Source organism: Lissotriton vulgaris, chromosome 1_1 (assembly GCF_964263255.1).
Source record: "Lissotriton vulgaris chromosome 1_1, aLisVul1.2, whole genome shotgun sequence".
In the NCBI taxonomy this organism is placed as follows: Eukaryota; Metazoa; Chordata; class Amphibia; order Caudata; family Salamandridae; genus Lissotriton; species Lissotriton vulgaris.
Genome location: NC_141685.1, coordinates 2,010,422,612 through 2,010,446,602, shown reverse-complemented (window position 1 = coordinate 2,010,446,602; position 23,991 = coordinate 2,010,422,612). Strand labels below are relative to the sequence as shown.

General features: G+C 48.9%; 1 protein-coding gene across 30 annotated transcripts in view; it reads left to right on the top strand.

The window, feature by feature from the left end:
- The window catches only part of PPFIBP1 (PPFIB scaffold protein 1), a 1,004,279-nt gene that overhangs the window by 245,112 nt on the left and 735,176 nt on the right, over positions 1–23,991 (top strand). For 16 of the 30 annotated variants that reach the window (XM_086920117.1, XM_086920113.1, XM_086920102.1 and 13 more), the window contains exon 7: positions 7,601–7,702. The exons of the other annotated variants lie outside the window; for them this stretch is intronic. In XM_086920117.1, coding sequence (XP_086776243.1) covers positions 7,601–7,702 — 102 coding nt within the window. The remainder of the gene's footprint in view (positions 1–7,600; positions 7,703–23,991) is intronic. 30 annotated transcript variants of the gene reach the window in all.

The window sequence follows — 23,991 nt, the reverse complement described above, 5'->3', positions numbered from 1 at the left end:
ATATTCATTTCAAAGGGAAGTGTGAAAGACAGTTGGAAGCAGTATATAGCACCCACTGGTAATGGGCATTACAAAAAGGTCTGCGTATTTTAGACTGGGTTAATACAATCCTGTCACACTTGCCATCTTTAGGGCTTACGTGGAAAATACCAAAGCACGTCTGTTATGGCTACTTAAACTTTCTTAATCGGGTGATGCTGATCAACGGAACTCCTGTTCACATGTAAAGTGGACTTGTTTAGGCAGGTGCCTCGACCAAAACTCCTTCATCTTGCATGAATGGTTTTGAGTTGCTGTCTGTGCCCTTTAAGCTCGTTATCCACATGCAATATTCTCTCTGTTAAAATTAAAGCTCCTTCATCAAATGGTAGGCGTGTGTTTTAGCCAGCCACACCTTGGTACTCTGTAGTGTGCTTTATTCATCATTACATCAACAAACAATCTCCTACTGCCGTGCTGTAGGCTGAAACATGTATGTTCAAGGCATGTGGGCTGCTGAATTCATATCTGTGCATAGATCGCCACCTAGTGTTGGGTCCGGATGATTGCACATTGTTGTCCTGGAAGAGTCTTCGAAGTATCACGAGATAGGTGGCTCCTCCCCTGGACTACAGTGCGCATGGGCATCGCCTCCATCCCCAGATTGTTTTTTTCCGCCATTGGGTTCGGATGTGTTTCGGTTCCCTCTGTCGGAACCGATAGTTGTTCAACTTCTAATCGAGACCAAAAGGTCTCTAGGCTGGGCGTCGGTATAGTTGCGTACGAGTTTCTTTTCTGACTCTCAGCTCCGATCTCTTGCTGCCCTTCCACGTGCTTTCGGCGCGGACGGGCCTACACTTTTGCTATGGAGCGAACTCCGTTTAAGAAGTGCCCGGTGTGTAACTCCAAATATTCACACCTCGACGTGCACCCTGTGTGCAATACATGCTTGTCACCGGATCACCACGAAGACAGCTGCATGGCGTGTTCGAAATTCCGGTGCAAGAAGACTTTGAAGATTCGTCGGGCCCATAGGCTCCAGGCTAAGTTATCGACTGTGGCGCCCCCACCAGACGACATATTCCAGGAATCTGTCGAGGGAGAAGACGACGGTCAAGGTTCGGGCTCTAGTCCCGCGTCCGAGGGGGAGACCTACGACGCGGGTGAGGAGAACTTTGACGAAGTCACCGACGAGGTAGGGGACGACGATCAGGCTTTTGCCACTATGGGAGATAGCTCGGAGGAGGAGCATCCCCAACCAGACTCAGGGGTTATTCCCCTTCATACGGCCCAGGTCGAGGGATCGCCTTCGGGCCTTACCCAAGATCTAATTTTGAGTCCTACGTCCCCGCCTCCGGGCCCGGTCACGGACATTTATGAGACTCCACTTACGTTGAAGAAAACGAAAGTGAAGCCAACTGGTCACGCACCCTCGGATGCGAAACCGAAAGTGAAAGTTGCGCTGGTGAAGAAGGTTCTGGAGGCGTCAACTTCCAAGAAAATCAAAATGGCCGACTCGAAGAGCCACGCCAAGATGGCCGACCCGAAGCCCTCGGGGTCGGTGCCGAAGGCGAAATCGTCCGACGTGGCTGCGTCGGCTCCGAAAGGGGTTGTGGACCCGAACTCGGCTCCGAAAAAGCGTCAGGGCGACGACGCACATGGACATGGGGCGTCGGCCCCGAAGAAGGTACCTGCGGGTGATCAGGCTCTCGATGCTGAGAAGTCGCTCGAGCCGGTCAAGCCCTCTCAGGCCTTGACGAAGAAGGTGGCGGAATCCCTGCAGCGGATACGAAAGGACAGTGTGGTTCCCCCTTCGGGCACTGTGGCGCCGAAGCTCACGCCTAAGCCTGCGAAGGAGCAAACGCCTATCCGTTTCACCTTTCCTCCCAAGTCGGCGCCGAAGGCCTTCGCGCCGAAACAGGGCGGACCCTCGAAGGAGGTTTTGGCATCGAAAGCTGCCTTGGTGGTGTCGAAGCTTCGGCTCCAACCGCTTGCTGAAGAGGAACGTCGTGAGGTAATCATCGACGCCAACACCGGGAAACTGTCTCTCCTCAAGAGGAAGATCACGACGGAGCCGGCGTTGGAACATTTTAAGATCCCTCTCAAAAACAAAAGGGACTCTGCGGACTCTTCGGCGCTGGTGGAACCTGTGTCCCCACAAGCCCTAGGACACTCGCCAACGCATTCTGCCGCAGGCGATGCGGACGGGGAAGACGCCGAGTACAACTATCCGGCGTACTCGGATCCGGAGGAGGAGCACGAACCTTGGTCAGCCGGAGGCGACCCAGAGGACCCGCAGTCGGGCCAGGACGCGCAACTTTTTGCGGCGAAAACGTCCCCGACTGAGGACTCAGCGGCCTTTAACGCTCTGATCGAGAGAGCTGCGGCTAACCACGACGTCGAGCTGCACTCGGACCCCGTGGATGTGGACTTCTTGTTCGACACTTTCTCTGTAGCTGAAAAGTCAGTCAAGACGCTGCCGATGCTTAAAGGGGTGCTTAAACATGCAACAAAGGTCTTCAAGGAGCCCACCCGGGCGCGTGTGGTCAACCCTCGCATCGACAGGAAATATAAGGCAGCGCCCACGGATCCTACATATATCCAGGGACACTTGCCATTGGACTCCTTGGTTGTTTCCAACGCTCGGAAGAGGGCGAACTCCCAAACTACTGGTGACGCTCCTCCCCCAGACAAAGAGTCCAAGATCTTTGAGGCCTCAGGCAAACGGATTGCTGCACAGGCAGCTAACATCTGGAGAATATCTAACACACAAGCCCTACTTGCACGTTATGATAGGGCCCATTATGACACCTTAGAGGCCATACTGCAACACTTGCCTGACCAATACAAGGAAGCAGGAGAGATGCTGATTCAGGAAGGAAAACTCATTACGAATGCATCCATCAAATGTGCACTGGATGTGGCAGAAACAGCCTCCAGGGCTATCAATACCAGTGTGTTGCTTAGACGCCATGCCTGGCTTAGAATTTCAGGGTTCAAACCCGACATCCAAACTACAATACTGAATCAAACAGTGAATCCTGACCACCTGTTTGGCCCTGAGGTGGATGCCACCCTGGAGAAAATGAAAAAAGATACGGAAACTGCCAAGTCTATGGGGGCTTTACAAAGTCAGCAGTTTCGGAGTGGTTCCTTTCGCCGCTCAACTTCCAGAGGCACCTCAAGGGGACAGGCATCCCAGTCCACACAATATTACAAGAGTAACACCCAAACCTCGTACAACAACAAGGGTAGAGGTGGTTACAGAGGCAATAACGTCAAGGGCAGGGGACGTGGAAACAATAGCTCCAGGTCCACCACCACCAACAAACAGTGACGTCTTGTCACTGCCCCCCGACCATACAACACCGGTCGGGGGGAGACTCCAGCAGTTTCTGCCGGCGTGGAAGTCCATCACCACGGACAGGTGGGTGAGGTCTCTTATTCAGTACGGGTACTGTCTAGAGCTTACTTCCATTCCACCGGACATACCCCCAAGGAGCCGTCCTATGTCAGGCGAGCACTTGACCTTGTTGCAGCAAGAAGTTCTAGTCATGCTGCAAAAAGGGGCGATAGAGCTCGTTCCATTGCAAGAGCGGGGAACAGGGGTTTACTCCCTGTATTTTCTGATTCCCAAAAAGGACGGATCCCTCAGGCCAATCCTGGACCTCAGGCCCCTAAACTGGTACATCCTCTCGGAGCACTTCCATATGCTCACGTTGCAGCAGGTGCTTCCCCTGCTTCAGCAGGGGGACTTCCTGGCTACGCTGGATCTGAAAGATGCCTATTTTCATATCCCCCTGCATCCTTCCCACAGGAAGTATCTCAGATTCACGATTTTAGACCAGCATTACCAGTTCAGGGTTCTGCCGTTCGGGGTCACCACGGCGCCAAGGGTATTTACAAAGTGCCTAGCGACTGTGGCGGCGCATCTCCGTCGCCAGAACGTCCACGTCTTTCCCTACCTGGACGACTGGCTCATTCAGGCAAGGACAGAACGACAGTGCGTCGACCATGTGTCACGCACCATTCATCTCCTGCACGATCTGGGATTCTCTCTGAACTATCCAAAGTCCCATCTCCAGCCCGCCCACGTGCGACAGTATCTGGGCGCGACAATAAACACTCTGGCAGCCACTGCGCAGCCAAATTCAGTGAGAATCGCCAGTATCCAGGCGCTGATCCGGCGGTTCAGACCTCAACACTCGCTTCCAGCGAAGGTGTTCATGCAGTTGATAGGCATGATGGCCTCCTGCATCTCCATTGTCCCGCACGCCAGACTACATATGCGTCCGCTTCAGGAGTGCCTTGCACGTCAGTGGACTCAGGCTCATGGGCAACTGACAGACCTAGTGTTGGTGAGCGGTCGGGCATACAACTCTCTGCATTGGTGGAACCCACACAACCTTTGCAAGGGCCGACCATTCCAAGAGCCTGTGCCACAGTTTATCCTGACGACGGACGCCTCTCTCCAGGGATGGGGAGCGCATGTACTCCAGTACACGGTGCAGGGACTCTGGACACTACAGCAAAGGAAGATGCACATCAATGTGTTGGAACTGATGGCGATCTTCCTGGCCTTGAAGGCGTTCAAAGTACATCTGTGCAACAAGGTCGTGTTGATCCGGACGGACAACATGACAGCCATGTACTACATTCAGAAGCAGGGAGGCACACACTCTCCACAGCTGTCTCATCTGGCTCAGAGCATGTGGAAGTGGGCCATTCAGAGGAACATCTTCCTCATGGCAGAGCATCTCCCGGGCAAGGACAATCAGATGGCGGATCTGCTCAGCAGGCACAGCCATCAAATGCACGAGTGGGAGATACACCCATCAGTACTCCAACCGTACTTCCAAAGGTGGGGTCATCCAGAGATAGACCTGTTCGCCACAAAGGAGAACGCAAAATGCCAAAGCTTCGCCGCCAGGTTCCCACACCCGCAATCACAGGGCAATGCGATGTGGATGAATTGGTCAGGCAGATTTGCGTACGCTTTTCCCCCAGCACCTCTGATACCGCTGGTGGCACGCAAGCTCAGGCAGCACTCGATGACTCTCATCCTGGTTGCTCCGACGTGGGCTCGCCAACCATGGTACACCACGTTTCTGGAACTGTCCGTGGTGCCGCATCAAAGGCTTCATCTCACTCCCAGCCTTCTGACGCAGAGCCATGGCGACATTCAGCACCCAGATCCGCAACAGCTCAACCTGGCGATCTGGCTCCTGAAGTCCTAGAGTTTGGCTACCTCAATCTTCCTCCCGATTGCATGAACATCATTCGGGAGGCAAGGAAGCCCACTACTAGAGCTTGTTATGCGGCTAAATGGAAGAGGTTTGTCATCTACTGTGCTAACCACAATATTGACCCGCTAGATGCTTCCATCCAAAACATCATTTGTTACCTTTACCACCTGTATCAATGCAATCTAGCGTACTCTTCCATCCGCATTCACCTGTCTGCTATGGCAGCATACCTCCGGAATAGGCAACACCTGTCACTCTTTAAGGTCCCTGCTATCAAGGCCTTTCTGGAAGGACTCAAAAGGGTCATTCCACCAAGGACCCCACCAGCTCCAGAATAGAACCTCAATGTGGTTCTTACGAGGCTGATGGGTCCTCCCTTTGAGCCACTGCACTCTTGTAAGCTTCAGTTTCTGACTTGGAAGGTTGCGTTCTTAGTAGCAATCACATCGCTACGGAGGGTTAGCGAGCTGCAGGCGCTCACCATCCAAGAACCTTTCTTCCAGGTACATGCTAACAGGGTGGTGCTCCGCACTAACCCTAAATTCCTACCCAAAGTGGTATCACAATTCCACATAAACCAGACAATTGAATTGCCGGTGTTTTTCCAAAACCCAGAGACGCTGGCGGAGCGCATGCTCCACACCCTTGATGTTAAGAGGGCCTTGATGTACTATGTAGACAGGACAAAAGAATTTCGCAAAACCAAACAGCTTTTTGTTGCTTTTGCCACACACCACAAGGGAAACGCTATCTCCAAAGCGGGGATCGCTAGATGGATAGTAAAGTGCATTCAGATCTGTTACGCTAAAGCTAAGCGCACTCTCACTATCCCACCGAGGGCCCACCAGGAAGTTGGGGGCCTCTATGGCTTTGCTAGGTAACATTCCCTTAGAAGATATCTGTAGAGCAGCCACATGGTCTACCACACATACTTTCACTAAACACTACTGTGTAGACGTGCATTCCAAACAGCAGGCAGCTGTTGGTCAGGCTGTTCTGAAAACACTTTTTCAGACTGCTGCAGCTGGCACGGGCGGCCGCCGCTAATGGAGGGACTGCTATGTATTCTATGCACAAATATGAATTCAGCAGCCCACATGCCTCGAACTGCAAATGCTACTTACCAGTATGCATCTGTTCTTGGCATGTAGGGCTGCTGACATTCATATCGCCCACCCTCCTCCCCGGCGCCTGTAGCAGCTGCAGTATTCATTCATATATATATACATATGCTCATAGCATGGTCATCACTCACATTCTTCACTCCATCTCTGCCAATGGCTAAAAACAATCTGGGGATGGAGGCGATGCCCATGCGCACTGTAGTCCAGGGGAGGAGCCACCTATCTCGTGATACTTCGAAGACTCTTCCAGGACAACAATGTGCAATCATCCGGACCCAACACTAGGTGGCGATCTATGCACAGATATGAATGTCAGCAGCCCTACATGCCAAGAACAGATGCATACTGGTAAGTAGCATTTGCAGCGCCCCACTTTTCTGTTGCTGTTGTGGAGCAGGGAAGCTGGCACTGGTTCTATAAAAATATCTACGTAATAATTGCCACACTGTTTTACAGCGTTGTTGTGTTTTCTACAGCACACGGTTTATCCTCTTCAATGTTTTTTAAATCCTCTCACCATTCATGCCCCATCACTTGGTCTCAATATTTATCTAGAATGTATTTTTGTAACTTAAAAAAGGTGTGTGCTTTATTCTTGCTGCTGTGCAGAAAGCCCTCCTTTGAGGGGATTTAAATATCTTAAGATGTTATGACACAAAAACAATAGAACAATCACGGTTACATTATTGGAGTCGCCATTCACTTCATCCACGAGCACCAACTAAAATCGGAGACTTCCCCGAGATGCTATTTCCTGCTGCTCAGTGTGAAACCCCGTTGATGAAGGACCGTTAGGTCTCTTAGGATAACTTTATTCAATGGAGCAGTTGTCAAGTGTTCTTGTGAAGGCAGTGCAGTCACTAAGAGGCTTAAAGGGCGTGTAAAGCCCACACAAATCATCACCGCAGATGCCTTGGCATCCATTGCTCAGTCACCCCTTCCTAAAATAAATTATGCGGTGATCAGGCGGAAACACTTTTCTCAGAACCATAACCGCCCTTTTGAAAACAGACAGACATGTATGTATGTGTAGCCTTGGTGTATTTTAGAGGATGCCATTTCCATAGCAGCCCACCCACCTGCCACAGACATTGAAATCCTGGTGCAGCTGTCCATACAAAATATGATGAAAGATGCTGCGAGCGTTTGAAGATTGTGGCTTCATTGTAACTTTCAGCGTGATGCTTGTCCTTTCCTGTTTTTCCTATCTCCCCCTGTTTTCCCTGCCCCTCATCTCTCTGCGTGCTCCAGTCCCTCCATACCTTAATAGCTGACCTCAGACAGCAAATGGAGAAGGTGGAAGTAGAACTTGCCTTGTTCCAAGAGAAGCGAGTGCAGTTTGGGGATCAAGAGGTGACTTGCTGCCCGTGAATCTGCATGCCAGCCACTAATCCTTACAGTGCCTCTCGCATGCTTGGAATTTGGTTTGTCTGGAATGCTGCATCTGCGGAGTTTAATAAGACCAGCGTGCAGTGGTTTTGTGTGCACTATTACTAAGAGAAATTAAAATGCCGCCTCCTGTTTCCAACCTTCTTTACAATGCGGCATGGGCAGAAGTTGTGTCAGTGCTCTGGAAGCCCCGAGAGCAGTGGTAGGTTTCCACGTAATTGATCAGGGTTCGGAAGTCTCTTCCAGCTCCTTTGGCACTGCTGTGTCATTCCAATATGTTATGGTAAATACAATTGGCTGGCGAAATGTATGCTTAGCGGGGGATCTGTCGGTGTGTATTTTTTTTCCTTTCTGCTATAATTTGAAGTCCTCCATTCTGTCTTTGCGCTCCACTCGAAGTCTATGCCGATAGTCCTGCTGGAATTCTACGCGTGTTCAACCCATGGATGTTTCAGAAAGGTACCTCTGGGAAAATGAATGGAACCAAAACGAAACAGTTGCTGATGGTGAGAGTGCAGCTGTTCTGCGCACTCGTACACAAACCCAAACTTAAGTGTATGCTGCCAAAAGTGAGGGCAAAGGCCAACTCTGAAGTGCAATGCAATACCAAAGTGAAGTAGGTGCATGTACAAACCCGCGTCACTTGACATAAGTCACTGTACAAAGATGCACATGCGTAACACATATGCATTTACTGCAAACGCTCCCGAATGCAACATTGGGGTTACAAGTGCTGAACACTTGTCTTAGTGAGAAAAAGAGAGTGCTGGGTGGGATGCTTGTATTATTCCCAGGCACTGCTAATTTCTCTAGGCTACCTTCCGGTCCCTTGTTTTTGTTTTTTGATCATGTTGCCCCGGTAAGGATCATCCATCACAGACCAGCCACCAACCATTTGTGAGTCAGTCTTGGCCCCACGCCAACTGTTTGTGAATCACTGAAGAAACATAAACATAATTCATTGTAAAACCTTAATCTATGGCACTGATGATCTCACATATAGAATGAGTGACATATCCAATCACCTGACAGATGAAATCAGGAATTTAATTTCTGACATCAGTGGTTCACAAAACTAGAAATCTCTTTGATCCATTCTATGACCTTATCCCGAAGTCCGTTTGTACAGTTTACCTGGTCGGTTCATTCATTGAGCTCTAGACGAATCTTCAAGTCCAGCCTCTTTCAGGAATGTCAACTTCCCCAGGTTGGAGACAGACTTTTTTAATGAAAGTATCGATCCCCGCCCCCTTTTTTTTACTGTATGCTTGTTAAAATGTAACTAATTTTACTGCAAATAAGTAGCCTCTGTTTCTTCCCCCAAATCTTTCTTCTTGACTTTCGTAGACTTTGGCTTGTATGCTTTATTCTGATGGATACTTCTAGCCACAGATTCCTCAACCGTTAGAATATCTCCAGGCGCCAGACCCAAATTAAACTATCTTTTATTACGTTTCGTTTTTTAAAAAAAAGGTCTTGGCTTACACCAGACCTATGCATTACAGAGTATGGCAGCCAAACTAATGTATGCTGATGATACTGTTTACATTGGTCCCTGCAACAGAAGAATCCATCAATTCCAGCATTGACATGCACAACATCTTGCGTTTTGATCTCATTTGGATAGCAGCAAACTAAATCCTTCTAAGACAGAACTGTTTCCAGAATTTTACCTACAATTGGACCCTCCGAGTTAGTCCTCAGTTACCCCTCTCAGCACTGTCAGAAACCTGAATGTTATTAAGGATGCAAATTTGTCTTTCCAACCGCATATTGCAAAGGTAATATGGACTTACTTCTGGGAATTCAAGCTTTTAAAAAAGATTTTCCCCTTCATTCCAACAACCCACCATAAACCCACCTAGCTCTACCTAATCCACTACTCTGCAGACTCCTATTTAAAAATTCTGCTGCTCGCTTAATTTCAACCTGTAGGGATCACACTATTTATGCCGTCCGCCAGCTGCGCTGGATAAGAGTAGATTAGCGTATTCTTTTTAAGTCCATAGCTATCCTTCATAACATCTTGCATGGGCACGCACCCTCTTTCTTAGTATCTAAATTGGGAATCTGTACACAGTCTCAAGCCCTACTCTGGCACATTATTGCTTAACATTTGAAAAGTACGTACAAATACCTTTGGCGAATGGGCTTTTGTTGTCACAGCAGCTATAGAATGAAATCCTCTTTCTGTGGTATTACACTTATTAACCTCTTTGCCTGTTCTGGCAACTGCTAAAACATGGCTTTTTATAGCTGCTTTCAATTTCTCATAATACAGTTGGTAAATGGTAATTTCCATTGGCATCGAGAAATGTCCATGAACGTGCGCTTTAGAAATACTTTCACAAGAGCAGACACAACAAATATGTGTTGTATGATTTTTAATCACCAGTTAAGCAAGTGGTGCTCATGGCTTACTTACACTACAGGCAGCAAAGACCAAGCTGTGTATGCTTTTGTTCAACTAGGCGAAAAATGCAAAAAACACAGTTGATGAACAGAATGTAGAACAATGCCATACATTCACCCCAGTACAAGGATCTGGGCCTAAGTCCATCGTTTTTTTGCACTCCACACCACCCTGGGTTAGACACTGGCTATATGCAAATCAGCTCTGACCCTGTGCCTCATGGGAACAGTCCAGTCCGAACTACCAAGCCATGTCTTTCCCAGACCGGAATCCAGCATCCAAGGACCGGTTTCTGGCTATCAGCCTGGATAGCTTAACTCCAGTGGTGTGGAGAGCCTGGGACTCGCGTCTGAGTATACCCAGCACACTCGGGGTGAAAATTGCAAAAAAACACAGTTGATGGACAGAATGTAGAACAATGTCATACATTCTCCCCAGTACAAGGATCTGGGCCTAAGTCCATCGTTTTTTTGCACTCCACACCACCCTGGGTTAGACACTGGCTATTTGCAAATCAGCTCTGACCCTGTGCCTCATGGGAACAGTCCAGCCCGAACTACCAAGCCATGTCTCCACACCACTGGAGTCAAGCTATCCAGGCTGATGAAGGCTGATAGCCAGAAACCGGTCCATGGATGCTTGATTCCGGTCTGGGAAAGACATGGTTTGGTAGTTCGGACTGGACTGTTCCCATGAGGCACAGGGTCAGAGCTGATTTGCATATAGCCAGTGTCTAACCCAGGGTGGTGTGGAGTGCAAAAAAACGATGGATTTAGGCCCAGATCCTTGTACTGGGGAGAATGTATGACATTGTTCTACATTCTGTCCATCAACTGTGTTTTTTGCAATTTGTTCAACTGGGCAGCATGAAATTGTAATACAGATGAGCCACATGGACCTTTCCCTTGAGTTATTCTTAGTTGGGTTAGGCCTTTTCAGCCAGGACGTACAGTTTTGTAGGACCAACACTGGTTACGATATTGTTAATTTATGAGGAGTTTGGTTGGTCATGGGGTCACCTGGTTCTCAGTGTATGCGTTCTTGTAGTTATTTGCTCTACATTGTAGACACAGTTGGCTGCTTTATTTTGGGTGAGTTACTCTTAAGACTTTAAAGGAGGCCTTTCTTTTGGACATAAGCATACCCGTGTTTGGACAAGAGGGGCTGCCCTTGGAAAGGAGGAGTGTGATTAGGAAAGGAAAAGGGTTCTTGGCAATGCTTACCTAGTACTTGGAGGATTTCATAATTTGATTGACCTGGTTATTTAAGAATATTGCGTATTTGAGCAGGATACCTCAATTACGTACAGCCTGGAAAGGCAAAGGAGTATCTATGGTGTCTGTCTACTGGTGTTGTAGAAATGGAGAATTGGTCCAGAATCAACCTCACTGGTATAGTGGTTCACATTTTCAAACCTTTGTTTTATTTATTTTATTCAAAAAGTTTTGTAAAGCACGAACAAGACCCCGAGAGGGTATCCGAGCGCTTCACAATAATGGAAGGGGAGAGAAAGGTAAAAAGGGAACATTGTAGAGGAAGTAAGAGAAGATAACAGTGAGCTAAAGAAAATGTACAAGGACGCGCACAAACATTGCCTGGTACAGTAAGGTAGACACTACTGGGCGTTACATGTAGAAAGCAGACGATAAAGGGTCATTTAAGGCAGGAATCTGTTCATTAGGATTGTTTTTACTTCGTGTATGAAAGCAGTCGTGTATGGAATTTCGCGGATTACTGGTGGGAGTTCCAGATGTTCGGTGCAGAGCCAGAGAAGGCTCGGAGCCTTGTTCTCTTTTTGCGAAAAATCTGAGGTTTCAGTAGTAGAGAATTTGCACTTCTTGATGGTCTGCCCCCTGATAGTTCTAGTTTTTGAGCCAGATAACCAGGGGTTTTGAAGTGGAGGGCTTTTTGCCTCAGACAGGCAATCTGTAGTTGTATTCTAGCATCGTAGGGTAACCACTTTAGAGATCTTAGGGCTGGGGAGATGTGATCAGTTCTTGTTGTATCAGTGATCAGTCTGGCAGCTGCATTCAACTAAGCCCTGAGCGGGGCCAAGGTGTATGTATGTAAATGTAAATGTATAGGCATTTATATAGCGCACTACTTACCCGGAGGGTCCCAAGGTGCTTCGACCGCTGTGAAACCCTTCCTGGCTTCCCTGAGAGATGGTCCCTTAATGGGTATCTCCAGGGTGAGACCAGGCATCCCCGGCGGTCTGGTGGGGCCGTTAGTGAAGATGAGGCAAGCTAATGCCCAGAGTTGCCGAGTGTGATCGCTGATCAGAGTGGGCACCGAGGCGAGAGAATTATCGAGTCCGCTGACCCTGGTCCAGAAACCTGCCGCGCCGGGAATCGAACCCTGGTCCCGGGCCGTCCTCTGCTCTCGGGTCTGCCGCCTCTTATGTTTGGAGAGGCCACAAAGCGCTGTGCTACCATATTCTAGTCTCGGCATGACAAGCGCTTGAACCACCTGCTTGAAATCCTCTTGAGGGAGGAATGGTTTTAGGTTTCTAAAAAGCCTCACTTGGTAGTTAGCGCCCTTACACATTTTACTTATGTTTTTCTTCATGTTCAAGTGCAAGTCTTAGGTGATTCCAAGAGACATAGCTGAGGCAATGATAAGAGCGGAGCAATTGAAGGTAGTGGGGTTTTTCATCCAGAGGCCGATCTTGGGGGTGTTCTTAGGAGGGCTTATGAGAAGGAATTCTGTTTTGGCGGTGTTGAAGAGGAGATGGTTCTCAGTTAGCCAGTTTTGGGTAATCATCCGGGAGGAACAAAGTGAGATGAAGTCATCTGATAGAGACTACTAGCCACAGATTCCTTCACATAGAATTATAACCAGGCATGAGACTGGAACCGGAAACTTTTTCTTGCCACAGCAACCCTGCGTGTTGGGGGGTGGGGCGACATCACGCGACTCCGCCCAGGCGTCGTCCGCGTACGTGACGTCAGCGAGGTCACATAAGACATACCCGGGCGCGCCTACATCCGTTTTTTTCCTTTTCCGCGTGCAACGCGGATCCGGTCCTTCGGGCCTGTTTGGGCCCCCTTTTTCCCCATTTCTCATGGTGGGACAGTGTGCGAATGCCTTCGGGCTTCAAAACGTGCTCTTTTTGTGGGCGCTTATGTCGGCGACCGACCCTCACCTCATTTGTATGTGGTGTTTGGTGGAGGATTACTGCGCCACTGATTTTCCGGAGTGTCAACAGTTAAAGCCAAAGTCGTGGCAGGAGCGCCGGAAGAAACTTCTCTCGGCATGTCTCTCCAGGTCGGCGTCCTCCCCTCTGTCTACTTCGGCAGACAGCTCAGATACGGCCGTGGTAGTCGTCCTCGCCCTTCTTCGATGTCACGTGAGCGTCGATCCCCGATGGGTAAGTGTCGCAGTTTGTCCCGGGGGGCTGGTTCACAGCCGGCCGGTGTCATGGACTCTCCGCGGGTGATGCGGCCCGCGTGCCGTCCTATCCACTGGTTCCCAGTCCTGGGGCGTCGGGAGTCCAAATGGAGACATACGAGGCGGCTCTGCAGGCCTCGCTGGCGTCTCCTCCTCCTGGGGCATTGGCGGATCCCTTGCCTCGTGCGGGGCCCTCCATGGCGCCCATGGCGGCTCCGGCCCGACTGGTTCGGATCCAGACTTGGAGGATGTGGTGGTGTTTGGGTGTGGCTCATCTGGGGCACCTCCTTCATGCCACGGCGTCTCTGCCTTGCCGCACACTCCTGCAGGAGTCCCTGTGGCGTCGTGGGAGGTCGCCGGGGCTCTGGTCGCGTCGCCTGGGCTCTGGTCGCATCCCCGAGGCCCTCTCGGTCCTTTGACAAGGTTGTTCTGTCTAAGGCCGAAGTGACGCCGCTACTGCGCCCACAGCAGCTGACCTGTGCGGAGCTACAGGGGTCGGCAGCCCCTCCTCTTCCTGCTTCGTGTCGAGGCCGGATGAGGACCCCTCGCGGCGGCCTCGGAGGGTGAGTCAGTGGCAGAATCGTCTCTGGCGCCACCACATGAGTTGCCGAGCGATCTCTGCCAAATTCTGAGTCGCGGCTGGTGGAAGACTTTCCCCGGGGCCGTCTCGTTCCCCCACGCAGGTGTATCCTTCAGAGGGGGTCTGGGTCGTTCCAGTGCCGTTCCAGGGCCAGCTTGACTCCAGCTCCACTCCGGTCTCTGGTGCGGGAGGACTTGGTGGACTCTTGTTCAGTGACGCCAGATGGTTTTGGCGTCCTGCCTCAAGCGGCGGACTCTACGGATCCGTGCCAGGGTCATACCGCGGATTCGTATTCAGATGCTCCGTCTTACCCTGAGGCAGGCTGTATTTTGGTGTCGTCCTCTCCGGAGACTGGCCGACGTGTGGTGTCTTTTTCACCAGCGTCAAAGGGCGGTTCTCCGCCCTTCCTGAGACTAAGGTGTTCGTTGGAAGAGACGCAGGTTCCTCATTCTTCGGCTCTCCCGGCTTCCAGATCTGGCCCCTGCCTGTCCCGCTTGGCCTCAGGGACGGCTGCCTTAGTTTGCAGCCGTCGCCCACGGAGGAGTTGCTTTCTCTGCTTCGGGGCCCTACGGAGGCATGTACGGCCTTCGCTCACGCGGTGTCCATGCCTGTAGGCGTCCTGCGCATGGGTGACCCGGTGGCTCACATTCCGGCGGACCACCTTTTGGAGGTCCTCCACCAGGGCTCTGGTGGGAGGGAAATCTTACCCCCCTTTTGAGGGTTCCCTCCTTTCTTCCTTGATGGGGGCATGGAGGCGGCCTGCCTTAGGGGACCCGGTGCCTCAGCATCTTCTGTACCGACACCTCCCGGCGCTGCATGACCCAGAGTGTCTGTCCCTTCACCCCTCGGCTGCCAGCCCCCTTTTGTGGACGGCTTTTCGCTCCCTGCTGCCACTGTTGACTCCACCGTCCCGGGAGGCCGGCTCGCTGGATTCTTGGGGGCGCAACATTTTTGCCTCAACTAGCGCTGCCCTGCGGGCCCTCAAAACCTTGTGTGTTCTGACTAGGGCCTCCTCCTGTCTGTGGGACTCTGCTGAGTCTCTGGGATCTGCAACGTCCCAGGAGCCTGGTCAGGTGGACTTGCGTAATCCTGTGTCAGATGGCCGGGAGCTTGCAAAATTTATCCTCCGCTCTGCTCGGGACATCTCAGAGGTGCTGGGCCGGGTCATGGCTTCCTCGGTCGCTCTCAGTCGCCATGCTTGGCTTCGGGATGGATTATTCCCTGAGAATATTCGGGAGGGACTCATTGACCTGCCGTTTGACGGTACAGTGTTGTTCCATGCCCCAGCCGACTCCGCCATCCAAAGGCTCTTGGCGGAGCTCCGCCCTCCCCCTTCTCTTCCGCTTTATCGTCCTCCGTCTCCTCCTCAGTGATTCGTGAGTTGGGCTGCTTCCGGGCCTTCTTAGGCTGATTGTTCTGGCTGTGGAGTGTATTATTCTAGCCATCGTGTCCTCTCTAGACTTTGGCATTGTTGGCCGCTGGATGACCCTTTGTTATGTGTGTGTTATTGTGCAGACTTGGCCTCAGATTCGGCCTTCTGCTTGATTGGGCTGCATCTCAAGCTCTTCGTGGGGTGTTCTGTTCCCCCATGGTACTTTTGTTTTTTCCTCTGCTGCGGAAGGGCTTCCAAAGAGGATTCCCATAGTTTGGGACTTGCCTTACCCCTGTGGAGTAATGGTAGCTGTTATATGGCTTGCACCCTGCTTTGGGTCCTGGTCGCCTTGAGGTGCCTGTTCTCCATGGCATTGTGTGGTTGCCTGACTGCCTGAGGTGGTCTGAGCGGCCGCTCGTAGTGGTGTGCCCGGGCTCTTCCTCCTCTCCCGACTCCTGTCCTGAGAGCTGTGGTGCTCATGTGTTCTCCCTTGCCAGGCGCTGCCTACTCTCCTCCAGGGGATTCTTGCTGCTCCTCTTGCTTCTGGCGACTTGTCTGCCAGTGCTGTCCTAGCTGACAGGTTGCTCTCCGTCTTAAGGGGGTTCACCATCTTTCCCTCACTTCCTTTGGTCTTCTAGGCTTCTTCTTCTTCCGCTCTTCCTGTCTTGGCTTTGAGCGGCGGCTAGTTGCCTGGTGAAGGAGTGGGGCGCTGCTGCCATCCCGGCCTTGCCCTTGGTCCCTCTGTTGTGAGTGGCTGGCACTCAGCTCCTTCTCCTTCTTATTCTCTCCCTCCTACCTCTCCTGGGTTGGTGGGGTTCTGCTTGTTGGTGGTTCCCACTGCCTGGCAGGGGCGAGTTTCTCCATGTCTACAGCTCTGGTCCCCTGGTCTGTCTTGGCTGGTGGGGTCCTTTCGCAGACCCTCTTTCCCTGGGGGTATTGCTAGGGAATCTATTCTACATGAAGGAATCTGCAGCTTGTACTCTCTCTCAGATGTACGAGTTACTTTCCTTCGGTAACGATGCATCTGGTAGAGATGATTCTAGCCGCAGATTCCTTCACGGCCTGCCCTTCCTCCCCTGTTCTGCGAGGACCCTTGGGTTGGTCTTTGGTGCTTGCCTCCCAGCGGAGGGGGCTGTGTCTCCTGTGAGTGCCTTCCTTGTTCTGGGCGGGTGGATCCGTCTGGGGGCGGATGATTCCTCCTTGGTTTTTGGGAGGATCCGGTTCCGGTGCCTCTGGCTCTCCCGGGTTGGGGTGGATTGCTTCTATCCCTGTCCTTCCCTCCCCTCCCTCCCTTCCTTCCATTGCTTTCTCTGATATGGGTTACCTCACCATGTTTTGCCCTTGCCCCTTGGGAGGTGTTGCCCTCTATATTGGGGTGGCTTGGAGGTTGTTGTCCCTGTCTGTCTTGGAGCTCTTTCCCTTCCTTGCTCAGGTTGGGGGTGGTAGTTTCCTATGTGTGCATTTTCCATGTCTCTGGGGCACAGGGATGGGAGGCTGCTTTATGCTGGGAGGGTGGGTGCGCAGGGCTCTGCTTGCTCTTTCTTTTCCCTGTCTTTAGGTTCTGCAGTGTCAATACTCTTGTGGTGTGATTAGTCACCTCTTCTTTCCAATTTTTTCTGCTCTTCGCACAGTGTTCCCATGCTCCCACAGTTTTTTATCTGGTGGTTCCGCGTTGTAGTGCGGAAAAGTTCTCTGAAGAAAACTGAAGTAGGTGCGCCGGGGTGGGTCTTATGTCACCTCAATAAACGTCACTTACGAGAACGACGCCTGGGCGGTGTCGCGTGATATTGCCTGGTTCCCTGGCGCACAGGGTTGCTGTGGCAAGAAAGTTTCCGGATCCAGTCTCACTCCTGGGGATAATTCTACGTGAAGGAATCTGCAGCTAGAATCATCACTACCAGATACATCATTACCAAAGGTAAGTGACTCGTACTTTAGAAGAATTGATTTTCAGGTAAAGTTGCGTGTCATCTGCCTATATATGAAAAAGAATGTTCATAGAATTAAGATCGTTCGCTAGTGGTTCCAGGAAAATATTAAAGAGTATGGGAGAGAGTGTGAACCCTTGTGGGACCCCCCTAGGAACTGTAGATGGTTGGGATAGTGTATGGTTCACCTTAACACTTTGGGATCTATTGTGAAGGAAGGGCGCGAACCATTGCAGCACCCAACCAGAAAAGCCCATCCTGTGTTCCAAAATGGCTAAGAGGATATCGTGATTAACCGCGTCGAATGCAGAGGAAGATCAAGGAGGATTAGTTTGCAGGATTCGTTATGGTCTAGCATTTTTAGGATGTCGTCCATGATGAGAAGGAGCGCAGATTCGGTCCTATGACCGCTCCTAAACCCAGATTGATGTTGTTCCAAGAGATTGAAAGTCTCAATGTGTGAGCAGAGTTGCGATTGGGCACATTTTTCAAGGAGCTTAGCCAGAGTAGGGATGTTGGAGATGGGACGAAAGTTGATGAGGTCCGATCTGTCCGCATCAGGTTTTTTGAGAATGGATGAAACCTGAGCTGCTTTTAGATATTCATGAATCTTGCCTTGGGATAAGGAGGCGTTGACAATCTTTGTCCTGATGGGGATAAGGACAGCCTTGATTTCTTTGAAGACAGACGGAGGCAATGGGTCGCTGAAGTGATTAGAAGGGTTAATGTTCAGAAGAGTTTTGTAGATGTCGTTTTCACTGAGTGGAGAAAAGGAGCTCCAGATGGCCATGTTCTTGGTGCTAATACTAGGTAGCTTTAGACTCTCAGAGAGGGCAGGATCAGCTGCACACTCAGATGAAGGGCTCTCTTAGATTCAAGATCAAGACTGATGAGTTTAGTTTTTTCCATAAAGAAGATAGCCAGATCGTTGCCTGAAGGTGAAATGTCTGTTGAATCGAGGTGATTGGGTGCTCTTGTTGATTGCTTTTTGACAATTTCAAAAAGTTTTTTGGGGTGATTTGAGGCTTGAGTATGTTGGGCTCTGAAGTAATCGGCCTTAGTCATCTTGATTTTTTTATTGTAAGAGCTCCTAACCGATCTCAGAAATTTTAAATGATAAACAGAAGGTTTGGATCTCCATAGACGTTCAGCAGCCCCTCTGTTGCAGCGTCCAGAGTTTAGGATGTTGTTGAACCAGGGTTTGGAGCGTTTTGGAGGAGGCATTTTTTTGCTGTAGAGTAGCTATTGAATCCATGATACCAGAGATAGTGGAGTTATAGAAGTCAGTGAGATCATGTGCACCAGTCGTGTCAGTTTGGGAAGACAAGGCATTTTTAGACAATCTGTGTTCATATTCCTGAGGTCTCTTTTCCACTGTTTAATTTTATTTGGTTGGACCCTTTTCTGTACCACCTCCCTATTGATAAAGAAGATGCTGTAATGGTCGGACCAATCACACAGGGTAATGTCTTCCAATGTGATTGTATTACCTTTTGAAATAATGAGGTCCAGAATATCTCCTTTGTTGTGAGTTGGCCGGTTACAGAATTTGATTAGGTCCTGATCAAATAGGACTGCGTTAAGGCAGATCACTTTTGCTTGGTTTTGTGACCATTCTTTGGACATTATAAAAAAATGCACATAACACTTTTAAAATTGATATTTCAGCAGCAACCTACTTGATATCAATCACAAAATACTATTGTGTGGATGCCCCTAATTGTTTATTCCACATTTCACTGTCTAGTGCCAGAACAGCGATCTGTAATTATTGTTTTTTCCATAATGCTACCCACACTATTCCGTATTTCTTAATGGAGTTAACATTTAAATACCTTTGTTTAGTGTATCCGAAATGGAGGAGTCTATTTAATTTTAGAAGTTATTCGAGCGCATCCTTCTCAATGAAACACCTCTGACGAATTTTTGAATCGGCATTACTTTGCCTGGTACAACAAACCTGCTGCAACGGTTGAGAAGGTGTTGCCTGGCTCTGCCTGATCACTATACCGGAATGCCATGGCCCTCTGCTCTAACTGAACTCTGATTTCCGCTACTGCTCATCCTGAGACCCAGCCTCACTATGCCTTTTTTTGTGCGCTCTTTTTCACACCTATTGCCTCTTTTCGCCCCTTTTTCTTTCTTTTCTTTGTGACTTTTGCTGCATTCTCTTACTCCTCCTTGCCCCACTTTTGCCACTTTCTTTGAGTTTGTCACTTTTACCTCCTCCTTCTGCTTTCCCACCTTGTTGCCCCCTGTCTCTGTACCTTGCTCTCACCTGCTTATTCCCACCCACTGCCTCACACTTTTTTCCCACTGCTTGCTTTGGACTCGCCCGGCCCCCTGCTCCTAGGTTGTCCTTTTCCCACCAACACAACCTTAATGGTGGCCACAGCGAGGAAGCGCCAAAGATCCTATGCCAGTTCAGAATTAGACCCAGACTCTACCTCACCTCACCTCACCCTTCCTGAATCCAGGACTCATCTGCTCACCAATACCAAAGATGTTTTCTTTTGCACCGCCTGTCAGTTCTCCTGCAACCCCTGCCTGCATTCTCCATCCTTGTCGCTACACTCTCACTCCCTCACCTGGCAACGCAGATGCACACCACAACTGTGCCTCACTGATGTGTGCCCTACTAAACTGTCCCTGGTCCTCAAAGACATCGCGACTGGCATTCCCCTAGTATACAATATCATGAGACCGGACAGTCCCAGCAAAAACAGGAGGTACCACAGCTATCCACAAGGAAAATATCCGCTGCGCCCTCACCCAAGCCAACACCAAGGAAAAAGTTCAATACCTAGTGTTCAAATTCAGCATCTCCAACACCACAACCCTGAGATGAGTCCTGCTTTGTAGACCACCAGAAACAAAAACTGAGTTTGCAAACTCTATATATACATCATACAAACACAACTTGCACTCTTGCTATGGCCCAAACGAATCCACTGTAGGTAATTTGACTTGCAATCAGATGGCTACCAAGGCTGCCTGCAAGAGCGGCCCTGCCAACAGTGGAGTCACAAGGCCTTACCGCTTCCGACCCGTGCCCATGGCTCTCTGTGAGATCTATTAATGCCAGAAGTCCACTAAGCTGCTCCTCTTCAAACTACCCTCCCAGATTGCTTCAAGACTAATCTGTGCTTCTAGAGCTCTGCAGTCCTAGCCCTGCCTAACTGAAACTATTGATTCGTTTCCATCCATTCAGAATGCAGCAGCTTGACTCAGTCAGTCAGTCAAATACACGTTATTAGATTTGTTAAAATCATAAAAGGAATAAAACATTTATATACAATTAAAAATCACTTATTACATACATATACACAGGCAGCTTGACTCATACTCGATCTCCCTCGTGCACCCACATCTTCCCCACCAATGAAACCTCTAGTAGCTTCCTAAACACAAATGTGCACGCTTCAAATTGCTTACACGTACAAAGCACTGCACTATTTAGGCCCCACCTACCTGAAGAACTGCATCAGTTGACCCAACTCCCAGACACCTCCACTCTGCAAACGCCTTCTAGTACATTGCTCCTAAAGCCTGGAATGTAATTCCCCTCACATTAGGCCCCCAGCGCAGCCCTAGAATTCAGAACAAAACTGTAAACTTGGCTCTTCATAAAAGAGGCAGACATGACGACAAGCAACCTCCCCCCTTAACCCAAATCTCACCTTCCCGGGTAAGATGTGCACTCTACAAGTACACTTAACATAACATAACAATTAATTCCTTTTTTATTTGCTCAGACTCACTGTAATCTAAACCCCATCTTTTGTGTAGCCCTTAAATAATCCTATCTTATTGTACATCATATTGTAACTCCAAATGTAATCCTAAATTTAACCTTAGACTCTTTAATTTGGCTTCATGTTAAACCTCAACATAGCCCTGAACGAACTGAAATCCCTCCAGGCCCCTGAACCTATCCTTAACCCTAAATCTAGCATTTAGATTTATGTGCAACAAATTACCTTACCTAAAGTACTTCTCAAATTACCATTCATTGCACTGACCCATTTTTTTTCCTTGTGTGGATTCTTCATAATCGCTTCCTCTTAACTGAATTTGTTGTCGTAATGTGCTCAGCAAAACACAGTCAGAAGTTTTGTCACATTTTTCTCAAACAGCAAAAACTGTATTCGCTATTTTAAGAATGGCCCTCACTTCGGAGTTTTAAAGTATACAAAAGGTAATGGATGGAATGCTTCAATTAATTTCAGCTACTGCTGATTACTCAGGCTGCATTCCAGTCCATCGTTATTTTGCTCACCAGTTGGACCCTGTCATGCAAATCAGTCGTGATCCTTCTGTAATGGGATCAGTCCAGCCCGACTTTCAAAGCCAAACCCTCCCTGAACTAGAACACAAGCAATCCAGTACTGGTTTCGCCCTTGTGGGCTAATCAGCCGGATATAGTTTGGTTCCAGTGGCAATGTGCACAAGACCCACATCTGGGCATGCTCGTCCCACTTAGCGCGACATATGAAAGTATACAAAAGGTGATGGATAGAATGCTTGAATTAATCTCAGCCACTGGTAATAGCTCGGGTGGCATTCCAGTCCAATTTTATTTTGCATACCATGCCACCTCAATTTCGACCCAGCCATATGCAAATCAGTCTTGACCCTGCTCCAGTGGAAACAGGCAAGGACCCAGCTGCCAAGCCAGGCCCTCCTTGAGCCGGAACACAAGCAAGCAAGCCAGGACCGGTTTCGCCCTTGTAAAGGGACATCAGCCGATACAGGTTGGTTCCCCTGGCATACCTTTCTCACTTAGGGCGACATATGAAAATATACAAAAGGTGATGGAATTAATGCTTGAAACCGGTCCAAGGATGCTTGTTTCGGTCCAGGGAGGACCTGGCCTGGCAGTTCAGCCTGGACTGTTCCCATGGGGAGCAGGGTCAAGACTGATTTGCATAAGGCTGGGTACAAACTGGAATGGTATGAAGAGCAAGAAAAGATGGATTAACCCAGATCTCTTGACTGGGGTGAATATTTGATTTATTCAGCATTCCGTCCATCTTTTCTTTTTGCATTTGTCACTCTAAGTGGGAAGGGTATGCCCAGATCTGGGTCCTGCACTCGCTGTGCCACTAGATTCAAACTAGCATGGCTGATGAGGGGTGATACCCGAAACCGGTCACAGCATGTTTGTTTTCCTTCCAGGGAGGGGCTTGTCTGGCAGAACAAGCTGGACTGTTGCCCTGGGGAGAAGGGTCGAGACTGATTTGCATATGGCTGGGTCAAACTGGAATGGCATGGCGAGCAAAAAAACAATGGATTTAACCCAGATCTGTGAGTCGGGTTGAATGTTTTGATTTGTTCATTATTCCGTCCATTATCTGTTCTTTTTGCCCTCTTTGGAGAAAGCTGGCTGTTAGTGAAAATTTGTGACTGTTTGCTTGATTTTGAGAGCAAATAACCCTTAGAAGGCTATTTTGTAACAACTTTTCTAATTTGCCATAATGTGCTCTATTGGCTGGCATTTTCTTGGCAATTTTGTTTAACCTGGTGGAATCAAACTGGGATTGAACATGAATATTCTAATCGTACTTACTGAAGCTCAGACCTGTTTGATTTAGGTTTGCCTTTGTTTGATAGTTTGCATACTCTGCACATAATATGTCTTAATTTACCTTTAAGAAGGAGGGACTATTATCCTCCTTAGCATTTTCTTTTACTGCCTAATGCACCTAGATTGAAAAGCCGTTTATATTTTTACCTAGGGCCTGTACAACTGCAGATCACGGGTTTTAAAACGTGATACTCTCTCTGAATGGCATGGAGTGGGCTAGAACACATTTTGTATGGCAATATGAAGGACCAGGTCAAATGGGCCTGTAGGTTAATGACGCACTTGTCCTTCCATAGCTCATGATCAGGTGCCTGATTTTAGCATCAAGTTGATAAACTACATTCTTAAATCCTGAGTATCCATTTCCAGTTCTGTTCTAGTGTAGATCTTTTATTTTTTTTCCATTTTATCTTTTCTTTTGGGTCTAAATGTTCTCAGTCTGTTAACGGCTTTAGTACTAGATGTAATATTGTTCAAACTTTCAGTATTTGCTGTGTAGGAGTTCGCAAAATCGGTATAATTAGCTTGTATGCAATTCTGTAAAAATGGGGAAATGATGCACATATCATAATCATATTTGCAAAGTGCAATCTGGCATTTAGCATTATATTTTAGTGCGAAAGGCGTCCTGGGTCCATTTTGGACGTGACTCATTTTGTGTGTTTTAAAAAAAAAAATAGAAAAAGAAAAAAAGACTGAAAAAACATAAGTGTTGTGAGCAACACTAACACTCTGGTTGTTCACGTAGTTCCCACGCTCCTGCGAGGTGGCATAATGCCATCATTTTGGCAATTTTGTATAACAACCATGTAACGAAATTGTCGAGATAACACTGGAATAATATGAATTTCGCCAAGACCTAGTATGAAGCAACAATTGATGTCCCGACTGCATTGGGCCTCTTCAGTTTGGAGCTGAGGCGTGCGTTTAGATTCTACACCTTCCCCGGGTTAGTGAAGTTGAACTGTTTTTGTTGTTTTTTT